Source organism: Panthera uncia, assembly GCF_023721935.1.
Source record: "Panthera uncia isolate 11264 chromosome A1 unlocalized genomic scaffold, Puncia_PCG_1.0 HiC_scaffold_16, whole genome shotgun sequence".
NCBI lineage: Eukaryota > Metazoa > Chordata > Mammalia > Carnivora > Felidae > Panthera > Panthera uncia.
This window is the reverse complement of record NW_026057576.1, coordinates 13,853,652-13,872,940: the sequence shown is the minus strand read 5'-3', so window position 1 is coordinate 13,872,940 and position 19,289 is coordinate 13,853,652. Positions and strand designations below refer to the sequence as shown.

The following is a 19,289-nucleotide window of genomic DNA, read 5'->3' as shown; positions in this document are numbered from 1 at the left end:
TAGATGGTATCATGGTCTCTAAGTTCACCAAGTCTTGGTTTTGTGTTCACTGAGAGAGGGTTACAACCTATTCTTGGTTCTCCTGAGAGAAGCTGAATCTCTCCTGCTCACACCTGAACTGCCAGACCTGAACTGCTTAGCTTTTGATTGGACAGTTCATCAGATAAACGCTCTGGGTGTGCATCTTCAATGTGTGTACATGGCTTACATGCACGTGTTGCTGTTCTCACTTTCCAGGGACATTATAAAAGGCAAACAGAATTGAAATTAGGGATGAAATTAAAATAGAAATAGAAACTTTGTTAGTATCTTTCTTCGCTCCTCTTTGGAGCCCCCTGGCACTACTGTGACCTTGCAGTGCTCCCATCTACCCCCTCTCCCGGTGCCCCCTGAATAAAGCCTTTCCTGCCCCCTCACCCTCAGGAAAAGTTGATCCCTTCCCTCTTCTGTTGGGTTGTCCCCGCTTCCCTCATATACAATTATGATTATCTGGTAGTGCTCAGTCGATGACGATAGTAGCAGATGTTTGCTACACGAATACATGAGCGACTAAGGACGCCGGGGAGAACACTTAAACTACTTAACACAATTTCAAGTACCTTATTTCAAAAACTTTAGAAACACTCATGTATGTACACATAAGTACACAATAAAGCATTCCCATTTACTCATGAGTATGGACGACAGCATTTTGGAATACTCTAATGATCGCCTGCTTAATTTTGCTTTCTGCACATCAAATATCCCTCCCCCAAACTGAATCAAATTGCGTTGTTTTTCCTGATGACGTCAGTACCATTTTACTAGATTGTGTGATGCTTTGTTAAACTTGTTATATATGCTTTAATATTTATAACATTTTGAAAACAATATTTTATAAAGAATACACAGATGGTTGAAAATTTTGGCTAGTAAGCTTTTCTTATTTCTGTTAAATATACAGCAAAAATAAGAGAGAAATTACATACCACATTAAGATTATCGAGTTTAAAAAATTTTAAATGTACGATATTCTAAATATTCTTTTCACTTTATAATAAACCCCAAGGTGAATTTTAGGAAACAGTAAAATCCTGTTGCCAACTGAGGAACCATGGAAAATCAAATTAATTAATTCCCATACCAATTCTTTTTTTTTTTAAATGTTTATTTATTCTTGAGAGAGACAGAGACAGAGTGCGAGCGGGGGAGGGGCAGAGAGAGAGGGAGACACAGAACCCGAAGCAGGTTCCAGGCTCTGAGCTGTCAGCACAGAGCCCGATGCAGGGCTCCAACTCATGAGCTGTGAGATCATGACCTGAGCCGGAGTCAGATACTTAACTGATTGAGCCACCCAGGTGCCCCTGTTATTCTTTTTTAAATGTTTATTTATTTTGAGAGAGAGAGCACCCAAGTTCATGAACAGGGGAGGGCAGAGAGAGGGGGAGAGAGATTCCCGAGCAGACTCTGTGCTCAGTGTGAATTCATGAGCAGAAATGAAGAGTCGGATGCCTAACTGACAGGTGCCCTGTTTTGTATCTTTTTAAAACAGGCCAGCTCTGGTCTACACTGAGCATTCTGCTGGGAACTGCTAGCTACAAGTATGACTCGAGCTGAAACGCACCTCTGCTGAAACACACGTGTCTCTGCTTTCCAGAAGGGAAGCCTGTGGACCCTGAGACTAAGTGAGGATCTTCGAGCAGGGACGTTAGTGGGAACAGTCCTGTTTTGGGCAGTGTCTGATGTGCCTGTTCTCCCTCTGACCCATTCCTTCCTTTCTTCCCCCCGCCTTATTCTCTTCCTCTGTTTTCATCTTACAGGAATCCTTTCCTAGAGCATTTACTACCCTCCTCAATTCACCCTTTTCTGTGCTAGCCTTTCTTCCATCTGGATGCTGGAGACTTATTCACAGCACATTTCACCCTTGGTAGAAGGTACAGGACTTTCAAGGACAGTTCTCAAGTGATTACATTTCTCCTTCATGTGGCTCACCTCTGGTCATGGGATAAGTCCATTGCTCTAATGCCAGCATCACATCCAGGGTAAATGTACAGCTGCTTGAAGTCACAGGCCTGCCAGACCTCCACCACACCATTGTCCCCTCCGGTCACCAGGTTCTGGCCATCGCTACTCAGGAGAATGGCCTTCAGAAAAGGCAGAAAAGCAGCCATTTCTCTCAGATTTTCCCAGATGGTCAATCGTCATTACTGAAAAGCACTCAATTCAGTTCCCTCATAATTATTTTCTACTTTTAGCCATTTGCCCAAGTTTTCTCAAGTGCAGTCTACAAAATTTCCAATGTGGAATTCATCAGAGTTCTTACATAAACAAAGGATCTTATTAAAACCAATTAAGGTTACAAAATAACAGACGTCCCAAAGAGAATATTATCAATCTAATCGGGGAAGAACTTGAGAATTAAGTAACATGATGTTCTGTTAAGTCTGAATATCAACAATGTCAAGACTTTCAGAACAAATGGCAGAGGCATCATTTCAAAACAGCTTTTAATAATGATAAACCAACAATTACAATTCACTTATGAGCGAAGGGCAATCTGGTACATGTACTTTTGGTCTAGGGTTCTGAAGATAAGATTCTTTGACAATAAACTCACTTTTAATGTCAGGGGTGTAGCACTGCTTACAAAAGAGCTGAAGAAAAATCTCCTTAAGGGTCTGACCCTCATCAAACAAAAGCTGTCATCTCTAAAATCAAATTCACAGAGTTACCTACTTGGGACTAAATGAACTTTGGGTTTGTTCAAAGCATCAATCTACATGAATTTACCTGCTTTTAAAACCACCACACATTTCTTTATCTGGATACCAGAGAAACTGTATTATGGATCACTTAATGTGAGATAGTCGATCTTCAATCTGATGGCTTCAGTCCCTGTTTAGCACCGAACATGCAGACCTACCCGTGTTGAATCATTGATCTCCATCTGAGCCAAAAGTTTCCCATTAATGCTGAAATTGCTGAATCGTCCTCGTTCATAGTATATGATACAGTGGCCTTCACTAGAGACGGAAATCAAGCGCGGGAACAAGCAGTTCTCTGGTCCTTCAAGGGCTCGCAACAAATCTCCAGTGATGGTGTGGACAAGGCAAGGACCCTCTGCAGAAGGAGGATATCAACGGCCAGAGTCACTCATAATGACTAGTCACCTATGGGTTCTTACAAACACACTGACCCTACCTGGGTACATACACTCAGATTTGTGGAAGGAGGCAGAAAAGAAAAGAGGTACGCTGGCGGGAGCCAGGCGCTGATGTTATATTTAAACAGAACAAACACAGGGAGCTGTGTCTTCTGAGCTGACCTTCTCAACTTTTCATCTAGGGAAATACTTGGTCTTCTTCTACCTGAGATAATATTCTTAAAAAAGGATACAGTCCATAGATAATGTGAGATTAAAACACTGTATGTCCCAAAGTTTTCTCTTAATGCAATTTTAGAAATGTTTCTTCAAAGTTTAGAATTATCCACACAACTGCTAATTTTCTTTAGTTTCATCAAAACTTTAACATTATACCACATAAATACGTTCCTATCATAATGAGTTTCACCTTTTCTACAATTCATACATAAAATGTGAAAGGCAAAGTTAAGATAACTAATCAAGTGATTCAGACTGTAAAACAAGTGATTCAGAGTGTAAAACCACTTTTTGTCTTTAAATGTGAATAGTGAAGTGAGAGAATAAAAATAGTAGGGGGGCTGACTTATTTTGCTCCAATTTTTTTTTCCTTCCTCCTGGTAGAAATTGTGTTGATAAGATAAAAATTTCACTAGTCAAGTTCATAAAAATAACTGGTTAATATAGCTTGGTATTACCTGTCTCCCAATCAAAAAAAAAAAAAAAACTCATAAAGACAGCTAATGAATTATATTTTTCAACTGACTCCAGTAGGTGGGAGTCAAACAAGTGGCATTGTAAAGCTATACCTAAATTTTTACTAAATAGATGTGCATGGCAGAAAAGACAGAAAATTAGAAAGAAAAAGAAAACAGCAATCATCTCTAATATCACCCATCACCTATACAAAATTAATGTTTTCTTCTATACCTACCATGTGTCTGTATTTTCCTTTTCCTTTTTTTTTTCCTTTCACTTTACAGGATAGGATAATATTACACTTATCGTTACTTATTTTTTAGTTAAAAAGACATTTATTGAAAATATCCTATGTGTCCATAGGGTTATTTACTCTTACATACAAAAGTGAAAAACACTGTCGCTACCTTCAGACATTACATCTATTCTCCACAAAGCAGCCAGGATAAGCTCCTGAAAACCAAATACGATCAACCTTGCTTAAAAATCTCCAGTGAGTTCCCACTACACTCAAAATAAGAGGAACATCGCAAGTTCTTGTGCCACTGGTCCCCGGCCTGCCAGCCTTCTCTCTAACTCCGCTGAGACAGCATCTACTCGGCCCCTCTGGTTTTCTTGAAGTTTTTCCTGAGCGTTAGGCTCCTTCCTGCCCCAGAGCCTCTCACAGTGAATTGGTGTCTGATCCAGAATTAGAATCCAGGTTTCCTAACTTTTCTTGAAACAACGCTTCTTTCAGCAAAAGTCAAAAACTCCAAGTAATCATGTTTCCTTTCCCATCGACCTCAACACAGTCCCGGGCCTGATGAAGGAAGGGGCTTCTGGAGGGAGGGGGGTCCAGGGCCATGTCTGATAAGCAACCTGACTTCCCTCAGGGCCCCACGGCATCATGAATATCTTCCCCCATCTTTTATAGGTTATTTTTAATGGCTGCATCATAGGGATGTGTTGCAGTTGAATTTACCAGGGTTCTGGCTAGAGTGCTGGTGACCACAAAATACTACATAAAATTTCATATATATTTGATATTAGTACTAGTAAGTAATAATAAAACAAAATAGTTGCAATGAACCTAGGGATTACATTGTCTATACAGGGCAATGTCTATTTCCTAAAGGAAATAAATCATAAATCATGGTTAACTTGAGAAAGTAGTAGTTTTTAAAGACTTAAAACAAAAGAAATGCCTTCTGACCTTTAGCACCACTGATAACAAGTCCAAGTTCTGCACAGACAGAAACACAGACAACTTCATGGTCATGGCCTGTGAGGACAGCTCTTGGGGCAGGATAGTCACCTGCAAGGAAACAGCAGCAGTGGGTTACTACGACCAATGGCAGAAACGAAGAGCTACACCACTACGTCAAACATTTACAATAATAACCATGAACATCTATTATGGGCATTTACTAGCTGTGTAACCATGAGCTGGTTGCTTAACCTCTCTACTGTTTCCTCATCTGTAACCTACTACTTCTATAAAACTACTACATGGGTTGTTCAGATGCCTAAATAAGTTAATAAATGTGATGGGCTTACAACATTATGACAGTGGTGACAGCTATTCTTTTCTTCCTATTGTTAGGAAACACACCAAGGCTGCCAAGGTATTTATATGCATTATCTCATTTGGTGATGGCAATATTCATAGGAGGTAGGTACACTTATTATACTTATTTTATGGCTAGAAACCTAAGGCTCTGCAAGGTTATTCAATCTGCACAAGTTCATACAGCTAGTAAGTGTTGAAGCTGTCTAATTTTGAAACCCATGCCTTTACGCATTTAAAAATTTTCCCTAAAATCTCCAGCAAAACAGGTTGACATGCTTTGATTCTGAGGTGAGAGGTAAGTAGTAAAGAAAAAAAAAAAAAAAGAGATGATCATCTTAAGTTTCCACTTGACTTAATAAAGTCAAACCTAGCTAAAAGTCCAACTGCATTACGTGCCATAAGCATTTTCACTGCTAAGTGCTTTCACAAACATTAAATGGATGACTTTTAAGTGAAAGGCATTCTCTAAGGAGACTAGGAGCTGGGAGTATAAAGAGGAGGCATAAGGCATACCCTGAAACTCTTGACAACTCATCAAACAACCCTGGCCTTTCCCAGGCTTTCCAGTGGAGGCACTCGACAATGCCAAGTGTGGAGAAGAACAGATTGTGTTCGCAGAGTACAAAAGGGATCAAAAGATCTCCTTGGGAAGAGAATATCAGACTATCTGGTGAGTAACCTGCACAAAGACTGTGTGAGAAGGGTCAGCAAAGTTGAGAGGGCATTATGCCCAACATTGTCATATGGGGGCAAACCGATTGGAGAAGCCAGTTTGGGACAGAAATGAGGGGTCTCTACAGGCTTGGGTGCAGACATGTGAAGGAAAAGGAAACAACAGAAAGTCACAGAGGCACTGTGGAAGGTGAATGGGTAGGGCTCTGAGTGGTTCTGTTTGGTGGATGGGAAAAGAAAGCCAGTGCTGGTCGCCTTGGGCATATGTGAAGGCCTAAAAGATTCACCGAAGTGAAATTCTGCTGAAGGTGGGGCGATCAGAAAGCAGGATGCGAAATACTTAGGAACAATACAATTTGGACTTGAACCACTGAATCAGATTCAACAAATATTTATCAATGCCTTGTAACACCCCGGTATTTCCATTTTTCATTAACATCACACTTATTAATGTGTTATGTTGCCCATTTCTTTCTGTCTTAATTTTTAAACAGTTCTAGCTGACTCCTATTGTCTGACATTGGCTTAGCTGGCTGTGTTGTTTAGTTTATTCTACAGTATCATCTTAGCAAAGAGTTTATTATATTATTATTATTTTTTTATACTCTTTATGTATATTTCATCTTAAGCTATCAGTATTATTGACCATTACTTTTTCTCCTTGAAAAGGCATGTTGGAACTCGGTCGTGTAACTGCAACTCTTCCAGAATTCTTGGTATTTCTCAAACTAGGGTCCCTGTACCCTGAGGTCTGTGGATATTTTCTTGGGAGTATAAAGTTCTATGAAAAATTTTAAACTTCAGGTTTATAATTTGATGATACACACACACACACACACACACACACACATATGTTTATTTATTTAAAATTTATTTATTTATTCTGAGAGAGAGAGGGAGAGAGAGAATCCTGAGCAGGCTCTGCACTGTCAGTGTGGAGCCCAACACGAGGCTTGAACCCAGGGAATGTGAGATCATGACCTGAGCCAAAATCTAGAGTCAGATGCTTAACCGACTGAGTCACCCAGGCACACTGATACTCTAAAAATATTTTTTCATCAGTTATAAAGATGAAATCTCTTTTTTGCTGTCTAACATCTATGCTGTGGCAATTTAAAATTTACATATGTTTTAAAACTTAAGATGAACTGATTAAGTCAATGTTTCTCAGACTCGTTTGTGGGGTCCTAGAACACATTTCTCAAAGCCAGAGGTTATTTTCGTTTCATTTTGTTTTTGTTTTTTGGCGTTAATAACAATTTTGTTCTCTTTAAAAAGGATCAGTGTAACATTCAAGTTTGATGAACACTTCTGTAGATTAATTAATTTTTTTTTCCAGGGTCACAAATTCTTTTCAAGTTGGTAGCTCCCACAAAGTGTCCTGATCTTCCTTTGTTTTTAGAAATAAATAATTCAAAGAAATCAATTACATATAAATATTTATAGCACATGCATGAAATTAAAAGAATGAAATACATTCATTTGTAGTCACCTCCTAGCTTAAGAAATATAGAACATTACTAGTAAGTTTGGTCCTCTCTTTTAGACTGTTTATTTTAAAAGTTGTATCTTAAAAGTTCTGTTTATTTTTCTCTTCTGTTCATTCTGCCTCACCCGGTTATTGAGTTTGTGATTTTTTATTTTATTTTTTACTAAAACATTTTTTTAAACGTTTATTCACTTTTAAGAGGCAGAGAGAGACATAGCATGAGTGAGGGAGGGGCAGAGAGAGAGGGAGACACAGAATCTGAAGCAGGCTCCAGGCTCTGAGCACAGAGCCCGACGTGGGGCTCGAACCCACAAACCGTGAGATCATGACCTGGGCCGAAGTCGGATGCTCAACCCGCTGAACCACCCAGGTGCCCCTGTGATCTTCTTTTAAATGGTGCTTGAGTTCCTTGCATACTGGCCTGTTTTTCTCTGTAAATCCTATTCTGGATGGCGTGCCCTGCGCCCCTTGCACCCAATTCTTGTCTCTTAGAGAGCCACCCTGTGCTTTGGGGTTGACACTGCTCTGAGGGTTGTCTCCTGGGCTGCCATGCCTGGCCCTCATTGTGGAGGGGGCAGGATGGGGGAAGTGAATGTTCAAGGCCTGGGAATTGTGCCTGCCTCCTGAAAGCCCCTTGTTTGGCACTGATGTGGCCCGTGGCACTGAGAAGCCACACTGGTTGTCCAATTCTATGCCCCACTGCGACCAGAGGGAAGGCAACAATGGGTCTGGGAAAATTCTGGGAGGAAAGAGCGTAACTAAGACACCTTACCCTGCAAGACACACAACGCTCTTCCCTCTGGTTTGCCAAGACCTCCTCCTTCAGACCTACCCATCTTCTGTCTCTCCAGGAACTGCTCAGTTTCATGTGAGCTTTCTCAGATCCATCAGTTTCCATTTTGCTTTTGAGGCATCTCTTTGATGGAGTATGGGAGGAGGGGGATGGTAGTCCCAGAGAGCGTGTCATCTTATTCTAAGTTTATGTACATTGCTATAATGTGTTTCAATATTGGCAAAGTGTCGATTTATATTTGCCAGCAGTCCCAGATTTGTCTGAAACATATTTATAAAATTATGCTTCAAAGAGGCCCTGAGTTCCTTGGTAAAATGAGAAGTAACACTTTCTGTGTAATATCACCCTTAATTTTTCTTTTCTTTTTAAAGGTTTATTTATTTGGAGAGAGCTCACATGCATGTGTGCGAGTGGGGAAGAAGGGGCAGAGAGAGGGAGAGAGAGAGAGTCCTAAGCAGACTCCACATGTGGAGTCTGAAGTGGAGTTCGACCCCATGACCCTGGGATCATGACCTGAGCTGAAATCAAGAACGAGAAGTTCGACCGACTGAGCCACCCAGGTGACCCTACCCTTAATTTTTCTAAGTGATTATTTTGTCTTGCGAGAGACTGGTCAAATGAAAAATCCTGAAATTATATGCTTAATAAAATTTGCATAAAGTAAAGAATTTTCTAAACTTTTCCCTTATATGCTACAGAAAAAAGTAAAAAGCAATCTACTTCTCTTGCAGGGAATTGAAAAACATGTATAAAACTATTCTTTATGTATATAATATATTTTCTATTAGGAAATAAGGTTTTCAAAAGTTTGCATCTGATTTAGAAAGTTAAAAAAAATTTTTTTTCGTGACAATCTCCCCAGATCATTTGAATAAAGTGTGGAACAGAACTATTAGGGGATATTGTTTAGGGCCTCTGAAAGCATTATTTCCCGATTTAAAACAGAGAAAAGAAAAGAAAATATTATGCAGGGGGTTTTGAATTGAGAAACCTGCATCAGGGGGAAAAAGCATATTTTCCTGCCAGGGACATTTCACTGCCAGGGACAGATGTCACACACCCCAACAATCATTCAAAATCTTGGGAATATTCTGTCACTGTCACATCACAATTGATGGATGTAGCTGGGGGTGAAAGGGCCCGTGCACAGGGAGGGGGAAGGCGCAGGTGAGCCCCCCCCATCCCAGGACCACAACACCATCGCCCTCATCCCCCAGCATTTCCTCAAACAGAAGAGCTCTTGTGTGACGGAATTGCTGTGGATCATAAAGAACAAACATGCCGACTTTGACATTGCTTATAGACAAGTATTTGGAAAGTCCAAATACAAAAGGCTTATTATAAACAGATTCCATCTCATTATTAAGCAAAAGCCATTTCAATATTTTCCAAAATGGATGATGAAAACAGTACAAAGTTATTAGATGCTGTTATTCACGTGGAACTGACGAGGAGAACTTTTTCAGTGAGATGGTCTCTGCTTTTAGAGAAATGATCAAAGTAAAGATACTCATGGTTCTTATTATTTTAAGCCTTATTTGTGGGGCGACTAGTATGCAGGGGGAAGCTTTGGTCCTTCTGAATCAAGAGCTAAACAAAAACAGCAGAGTTTCTACAATCTATGATCCTCAGCACGGTTCTACTGGAGTCAGAAGGCGAACGTCTTGATGATGTATGACCTGATTTTATCTACAACCGTCGTTAGGTCATGGGAAAAGGTATTTTCGTTCATGTTTATGCCTACATGAAATAGACGTGAAACCCCAGAAGAGGCATTTTAATCGCTACCTGATTTCAAGGTTTATTCAAAAAAATTGTTAGGCAATTGTCAGGATCGCTCAGAAGAACTGTGCCCATGAGGAGTCCCTTACGGAGAGTGTCCTCACAGCCACTTGCAGAGGTCTGGCCCAAGTACCAAAAATGGCTGGGCCCACATTTTCCACAGGCCAAAGGGTGACCCACATAAAAAACATCACCTGGGTTGGAAAACATCCCACGATATGGTTTCATTTTATTACATATTCACTGAAAAATAGAAGATAGATATGCACCTGTTTATTCATTCATTCTAAGTTCTTCTTGTCCTGCAGAGATGACACAGACCACTTCTGAGCCCTGCTGTGGCAGGGCAAATCTCTTCCCTTTAAGTCCTGACCCTGTATCCAGGTCAAGGCACATTAGTATCCTGCCATTACCTTCCCCAAATAGTCAACAGTATAATCCAAGGGAGTAGAGCTTTGCATAATGCCCAGAGACACCCCCACTGCCTCCTGGTGCAGATCTGAAGCTCTCTGACCAAGAGATCGTATTAGTTACTCGTGTGTGTGTGTGTGTGTGTGTGTGTGTATGTGTGTGTGTGTGTGTTTTAATATATATTGCTTTTGACCCAAGCCAAAGAGCCTCACAGCCTCAGTTCCAGGGAAGGAAAGGAAAGGAAAGGAAAGGAAAGGAAAGGAAAGGAGAGGAGAGGAGAGGAAGGGGAGGGAAGGGAAGGGGAGGGGAGGGGAGGGGAGGGGAGGGGAGACAAGGCAAGGCAAGGCAAGGCAGAGACCAAGTGGCAAGTCAGTCCCCTTCTTAGTCACAAACCCCACAAAGTGTCCCAATGGTAGGCTAAGGGGATAGGAGGCTGAGAAAAGGAAGTTACACTATGGACATCAGTTTTGAAAGTCCTAGGAGTTAGAGATTGTTCACATATAACTCTTCCCTCTAATACATTTAATAAGCCCTAGATAAGGTCCCTTGCTCTGAGAAGTGCGGCAAAGATACACAGATGTTAAAAATCTCTGGACCGTTCTTTGTGCACGCTTTCGCCTGGTACAATACCACTGGCTAGTGGTGGTCATGGAGCTGGGCACCAGAGTAGCCATATTCAAAGAAGGCTGGATGCAAACAAAGAGAGGGATACGATTTGGCAGATGTTTAGTGACAGGTTGTGGCTGGCAGGAGGGTCAGTGTCCAGAGCTGAAGCTCACACAATGGGAGCCCAGGGAAGGGATGTGTGCACAGCTGGAGTCTCCTTTTCAATGGGCTTCTCGTTTCAGTCTGCATAATGCTTATATATGAGCTAAAAGACTTGTTTTTAAAAAGTGAAATCGTAAAGGCATACTAACGTCTTATGTATATTACTCAATGAATATTTGTAGATGGGATTTGAAAAGATGAGCAGTAAATTCTCTTGCAAAGTTTCCTATTGCTGTGATTTTTAAAAATGTCATATGTATGTATCGGCAAACTCTCTACAGAGCACCTCATATGTGGTATAAACACTAAAGCCACACAATTTGAAAGCAAATTGGATTTAGAGCTGAGGTCCCAGTGTATTTTAAGTGTCTGTTGAAGAGACAACAATGTTGACTTGCCCCTCTTGTGACTATCTTGTTGGAAGCTACGGCACGTAATGAGAAATGTCAAGTCCCAAGATCAATGAAATTTTGGGCTCCAGGGATTCAACAGGAATAGCATTGATCCTTTTAAAGAACACCAGTCAGAGATGGGTTGTAATATATTGCAAAGAGGGGCTCGGGAGGATAAGCGGCCAAGTCCAAGATACCTACCTGACAAAAAATTCAATCAGCTTTTAGCACAAATTGCCTGCTCTGCTCTCCTTTCTTTCATGCAGTAGGCTGCTTCCAATTAAAGTGCGCAAATTAATTTTTATCACTTCCAAATTAGTTTCAGAATTTGTGCAAAAGAGTGTTTCAGATGAAAGCATCTGTCCCTCACATCTCTGCAATTCGTTATCTAGTCAGGGCCCTATTCAAATCTCCAAGAAAATTTTCTATGTTCAAAGTCACAAGTTTGCAAGAATAACACTAGATATTAGTATTATAAAATATATAATAAAACAACCATAATTCAACTGTAACCTATGTTACGCAGCATCTGCCTATTTCTTTTATGGTCTGAAACTCTTTGTAATAATCTGTGTACAAATTTTCATGGTCTTTGTGGAAAATTCATTAAAACTATGAAAATAATTAGGAAAAGACTATTTCTGAGACGTCTGAATTAGTCACGATAATATATTTGACACAATGAAACCATAAAACTCTTTCTGCACCTACCTAAGAAATCCACAAACATTAGAAATATTTTCTCTGTGGTAGCAACAGAGCCACCCATTAAAAAAGACTACAGACAATGCGAAAGAGACATAAATATATTAGAGAGCCACTTGAATTAATCTTGAGAAAGTGAGTAAATGGATCCTATCATTTTATGTGGTGCTGAATATACATCTGATTCGGCCTCTGACATACAAAGCAATTCAATGTCCTTACTACGACCAATCCCGGGATTCTAACAGCTACTGGGATATTATGTTTCACACTAGGACTTCCCCCTTCAAGTCTAGGTTAATATATACAACCCTCAAAAACGAAGGGCATTGTGTCACACACTTTAATATGAATTTAGACATAACGAGCTTTTTCGTCTTGAGTAGCAATGCATTATAAGATAGAAAACACATACGGCCTGGTTCTCTGACCTGTGAATTGGTGGCTAGAATAGATTAAACTGGGACAGAAACAAAAAATCCTTTCCTTTCGTGCTGTGAGTTTTCTGATGGCAAGGACTATGTTTATGTCAACACCCACGGCTGATCCCTGATGTGACCGTCAGTTCTGTGTGTGCAGAGGCTGCCTTTACAAACAGTGGCTGGACCAATATATGTGGTCTCTCTAGTCATGCATATATGTGCTGCTAAGTTGGCTGTTTTAACAGATTAGGTAAAGTCATAAATCGGTCAAGTCAATCAAGTACAAAATATGACCAATTATTAATCTTTTTTTACTATTACAATTATTCATAGGGTAAGAAGCTGATACTAGTTTTTACATAATTATCAATTTGTCCCCCAGGTGGAAGACTAAACATTTCATAGTATAAGACCAAACATTATTATCTGATGGCAATTTATGATCCGTGTAAGAAATACTCTATGTGTTTAGTACGTTCAAGCAGAAAAAGCAGTTTGGAGATTAGTACAATATAGGTTTTTGTAAACCACAGGTCAGAGACTTTGACTACCCGGCATTCTCAGCTGCTAAGGCAGGACTAGCACCCAGGAGGCACTCCGTACATGCTTGTTGCTTGACGAACACTTCAGGTGATCATGCTGTTTATTCTAGAAGAGCAATTTTTCACCTTACATTAAGGATGATGGATGAAATAAAGCCTTATGATATATGTCCATATTAAATGTCCAAGCAAGTTTTGACAGGGTGGGTTTTAGGAAGTGGTTTATGTTCATAATGATGACAATAGTTTTGATCAAAAATAAATTCTTATAAATGGAGGCAATAATAAATAATATACTTTGATAATATCCTTAATTCCTTAAGGATAATCTTGTCTTTATTGAAAGCTTAAATAAAATGCTGCATTTTAACAAATACAATGTTCACAGTTTTGTTCTTAAGGATTAATATAAATATTTTCATTTAGAAAGCTCCCATTGTAAGGAACTTTAAACAGTCTAAATATTACTATATTTAATTTTTCTTGATAACTGAGGGACCAAAGCTACAGCAATTGTTAATTATCTTTTGGCTTAAAAGATCATCAGAAGATAACATAAAGTAAAGTAGCTAACACAGATAATTACTATAATTTAACATTAAAACTCTTTACCTCATAGCAGTGCAATATATAAAATATCTTATCTTGGCTACCAGATGGGAGCTTTTAAGAAATAAATCCTCTTTTTGGAAATATCATTTTCATCATTTCTGAGCTTCATTTTGAAGATTTATTGAAAGAAATTTAAAACACTACTCTGGGGGCACCTGGGTGGCTCATCTGGTTAAGGATCTGACTGTTGACTTCAGCTCAGGTCATGATCTCGCAGTTCGTGGATGGAGTCCCGTATCAGTCTCTGCACCGACAGCACGGAGCGTGCTTAGGATTCTTTCTCCATTTCCCTCCTCTCTCTGCTTCTACCCCACTTGCGCGTGCCTGAGCTCTCTCTCTCTCAAAGTAAACTTAAAATAAAAAGCACTATTTCGTTTCTTAAAAATATTTTTGAATTTAAAAACTTATAATTTTTATCAATACAGATGGAAGGTACCACACGGGCCTGCTACTTAATTCAACTTTTCTAATGAATGCTACACTACTATGAAAATAAAGGAGATGTATAAATATGAAAAAATGAATTCGGATAGAATACGTGTGATAACGTACAATGCTTGAGAATAAGAAAGCCACCAATGGTAGATCAAATGTCTTATACGCACATACACACACGGGCACACACACTAGAATTCGGCTAAAAATGAAGTTTCTGTTTTTTTAAGGGATATTATAGAAAAGAATAAATAAGGAGGTTAATTTTTTAGTATTTAGAGTATATTTGTTATAACGTAGACATGGTAGCTAATTATTTGCGCTGGTTGGAAAGCACGCAACGCTGAGTGTTTTTTCTCTCAAACCAGCATCACATCTCAGTTCACAACTTAAAGCAGAGGCTGATACGTAAGACGCACACACTCTCTCTTATTTGGTATCTATGCTAAGAAACATGATTCCATGGTACCCTTGAGTTTCTTCATCTACTGTTCTTCAGCTCCAGCTGTGGGCAGCACGAATAAAACCCCATGTAACATTTGGTCCTCTAGTTCATCTCCCACTATCTTCATTCATATGTATATATTTCTATATATTTCTCTATTTTCTTCTCTACTATGATAGGCCTTGGCTCCTAGCAATGAAAAGCCGTTTCCTATTTTTGCAATATTCCTGTCAAAATGTGTAAGAGTCGGGGGGTGGGTGGGACTGGCAAGGTGGACAGATTGTACAACTGGGCTTTCATCCTCAGCTAGGCTCCAGCCACGTGGCTGGAACACAGCATCTCGTGCACTTCTCATCTGCTCTTAGAATATTTCAGTGGCAGGTACACAGCATCCCCGGAAAATTCTTATCTCTGTCTTGTTGTACATATGACCCAAGCTCATGTTTCAGTTGGTTTCGGAGTATTCTTTAAGCTGTGACCAATGTATGAATTACAATTAGAATCACCCTGGTTTAAGCACCAGACATCATCAACGCTTTCCAGAAGCCATTCTCTGTTTTATAGGAAATATTTGCATTGAAACTATTGAAACCTTGGTAATTAAAAACAGTGACTATTTCTAGGCAATCTCTTATCTAGTTCTCCATTTAGGCAGATGTGGGTGGAATCTAAGTGATCAGCCGGACGAGGTGGGCCCAGCGTCCTCCTGAGTCGCCATCTTCCTTCAATATCTAGTTCTCCGTTTAACAATACTTATTGAAAAAAACATTATGTGTGTCACTTTGCCAGGAACCAGAGACTGAGAATGGAAAGAGAGAGACTCATAGTCCATTTCAGTGTTTCCTCAAAACAGCAGTTCCAAAGAATAATAACTATTCTGCCAGGAGCAGAGTGGGTTAAACAAATTTCGACATTTATTTGTGTAAGACTTTCAGAACTTACCTAGAGAATAAGAGTATATGCAGAGTTTTCTAAAATTATTTTACTCTGGAGTCCCCCCCCCCCCATTCTTTTCCTATAGGATATTTTAGGGAGCGCTGGTGAATAAAGAATACTCAGGAATCATCACAAAGAAATTGTCTCCTTCAGTTTTTGCCTTCCCAATGCCTAATCTGAAGGGAGTACTCAATCACTGTTAAATGAAGAAACAGAGATATTTACTCAACTGTGTGGTAGAAAGTAAGAAGTGTCCTCACTGAGGCACTCTGAGGAAATTCAGAGAAGGGAGAGAATATATTCAGTTGAGAGCAGTTATAAGAAGTTTAATGGACCAGGTGACACTGAAAGAGATTTCTGAAGGATAAAGACATTGGGAGATTGGGGATGGGCTGCCAAAGAGAGGGCCAATGTGAGGGGACCTGGGACTTTTCCCAGGTTGAAGGTTACAGTGGTTGCCCTTGTTTGTACTTTGAACATAGTGACATTCTAAGAAACATTTTTGCTACGTAAAGCTCTCCTTTTTTAAAAGTCTCACAACCCCAGGAAAAGCTGTTAGAAAAATAAAAAAGGCAAAGTATGTTTAAATAAATGTATTGTCTGAGGGGACGCTTCTAGACAAATACTCACTGCTGTTCGGGTTGTCCCCTATGATATGGTGTCGCCCACTCCAGTACCAGAGAAGTAGGGTAGCATCTCGAGACCCAGAAACAATGTAGCAGTCCCCGCCTATGTATGACTCCGACCTGGCCAAGCACGTGACCACGTCCCAGTGGCCAAACACAATCTGAGTTAATTTCCCTAAAACACAGAAAGGGTGGGTTTAATTCATTTGCTATTTTCCTTTAAATGGTAATAAGCTTAACTTTATTTTACTAGATTTGTGAAAAGGGAATCTGTAAACGTGAACATTTATAAGCTAATTCAAATTTAGCTACAGATGCTTTCTTGAATTTCTTCTGAAAAACAATACAAGAATGTTACTTGGGATTTTTAAGGAAATGACTTCTAAAACAACACAACTGTGATTTTTAGTCCCCAGGGTTTGGGTCAGACTAAGGGGAGGGAGGTTTAAGGTCTTTTACTGGATTTGATTTGGGAAAGGGACAATAGTCCTATTTGTCCTATGAAATCAGGACTCATGCTGAGGTTTGGAATGGATGGCATTATAACTAGTCACTTATAATGTGAACATTTAATTTGGATCTTGGCACTCAAGACGAAAATGCCTACATTATTAAGTATGATTTTATTTTACAGAACAATAGGCATTTGGAAGGGACTAAGGTCTTTTATAGTTAAGCTTACCTGTTTCTGTAGAGTAAACTCTGAAGCTCTTATCCCAGAATCCACAGATAAGAATATAGCGATTATCTGCTGTGACCACAAAACAGTGTGCATTGATTTGTATACTCTGGTCAACAAGGTCTGTGATCTGCCGTTTGTTCACACCAGAGTTATTGGCTAAACATAAATGGAAAAGAGAATTTAAAGAAGGACTCCACAAGAGTTTCATCAAACACTTACAGGAGGAATATTTTTATGCTTCATTTATCTAGAAATGGGTTTCTGAGGCTATAAGATTATTAAGATTTTTAACATTTCCCCATGAGGAACATAAGCTTTTTTTTTTTTTTTTAGCAGCAGTGGCTATTTATGAACCATATTACATATTTAAAAGTTGACAGAAATTTAAGTTCTTTCTCCACCAATAAATAACAACAATATGAAGAATTCAGATAATGAATTTAAAATAAAGTAAAAAAATATTTGAAAGCATTTAATTGTATCCATGTTCACTATGCACAAGTTCATTAGTGTCCAACAAGTTCCACAATAAAGGAGGAATAAACATTATGTGAAGTATGGTATGTAAGGAAAAAAAAAGTCTTAATATTTGCCCCAATCTGTCATTTTCTGATGGCATTTACAACTCATGTGGAAAAGGAAAAGGGGGAAGGGTTTGAGCATGGGATGTTGTTATGTGGGCAGCCCCACAGGGAGCTTTAGGTCAGCAGCCTTAAAGACCTGGATTGTCAACAAACAGAAGGCCTTTCCAGAATGGGCTGGCAGGGGAGGAGAGGAATAAAAAACATGGGAGAAGGATTGGGGAGGAAAGAGACAGGCAGAGAATCAGGGGATAGCGCTGGGACTGAATCTGAATAAAGTCAGGAACTCGGAGACGCCGTCTGATTTCCCCAGTGCCTGTCTGCATGCCAGCCTGTCCCGTGCTCTGCTCTGTCCTTTCAGACGAAATCCCTGGGCTGAATTCTTAAACAGAAGATGCAGACGTAGGAGGTCACCCGCACTCTCTAACGCCAATTAGACTGAAGCGCCACTCTTTGTGGATTCCCTCTAACGGTACAATAATAACGACTAGGGAGGTAAGCCCCCCCAAATGGAACAACAACAACAAAAAGGTAGGAAAGGAAAAGAAAATCAAAGGTTCTGAGTCACTTGAAAACTGCATAATTGGTCTTGATTAATGAGAATAGAGTTGCTAATTTTTCCATGATTACCTTCTAGCTGTATGTGACATTGTTGAAGTCTCTCGGACAAAGGAATAGTTGGACTAGACTCTAAAAATATTCCTAGTCCTAAACCTTATAATTTCCCATAGACATGTAAATGTTATTTTGTGTAGGGGTATAAGTAACTAACTGAACTGGCCACCTTTTAATTTATTTCTGGGTTCAGAGATGAAGGGTGAATTAATCTAAGAAAAGAATACCAAAACTTGTATATGGATTTATAATATTTCATACCATTTTCAACTTTTTTCTAATTTAGTTCTCTATATGATCCCATGAGAAAGGCAGAACAAACATCATGATCAGCCATCTTGCAGATAGGAAACTGAGGCCTAGAAAAATTAAGGGGCTTGCTCAGGATCCCGTGCTAATAAATGTGTATGTGATTTTAAAATATTTCCATTATCTGTTGCAAAGAGTTACAGCTCACAGTTTGCAATTCATATGAAATCTTTAATTTAAAAAAGTTGGCCCTGTTGAATGGAGATTTTTAGAAAAGATGTCCTTCATATTAGTTTCCTTGGATAATTTTTTTATTTTTAAAATTTTTTAAATGTTTTATTTATTCTTGAGAGAGAGAGAGAGAGAGAGAGAGACAGAGCATGAGCAAGGGGCATGGCGAGAGAGGGACACAGAATCTGAGGCAGACTCCAGGCTCTGAGCTGTCAGCACAGAGCCTGACGCGGGGCTCGATCCCACAAACCATGAGATCATGACCTGAGCCAAAGTCGCACGCTTAACCGACTGAGCCACCCAGGTGCCCCCTGCTTTAATAATTTTTTTTGAGGCCTTACCTATTTCAAATAATATAAAGTTGTCAAAGAATAGTTTAGGCAGAAAGAAAGGACAAATTGGAATGATTTGCCTTGTTTAGAACCAACTTAAACAACCTCCTAAAATATCAAGAAAATGCCACAAATAATTGTCGTAAATACCAAAAAGTTGTTAGATGGCATATAATTTACACAGCCCCTTGATGGTAATT

General features: G+C 39.5%; 1 protein-coding gene across 5 annotated transcripts in view; it reads right to left on the bottom strand.

Moving 5' to 3' along the window:
• NBEA (neurobeachin) overlaps positions 1–19,289 on the bottom strand; it is a 673,234-nt gene that overhangs the window by 1,783 nt on the left and 652,162 nt on the right. For all 5 annotated transcript variants that reach the window (XM_049646794.1, XM_049646795.1, XM_049646797.1 and 2 more), the window contains 5 exons: positions 17,082–17,237; positions 16,404–16,574; positions 5,013–5,114; positions 2,903–3,099; positions 1,972–2,123 (listed from right to left, as the gene is read on the bottom strand). In XM_049646794.1, coding sequence (XP_049502751.1) covers positions 1,972–2,123; positions 2,903–3,099; positions 5,013–5,114; positions 16,404–16,574; positions 17,082–17,237 — 778 coding nt within the window. The remainder of the gene's footprint in view (positions 1–1,971; positions 2,124–2,902; positions 3,100–5,012; positions 5,115–16,403; positions 16,575–17,081; positions 17,238–19,289) is intronic.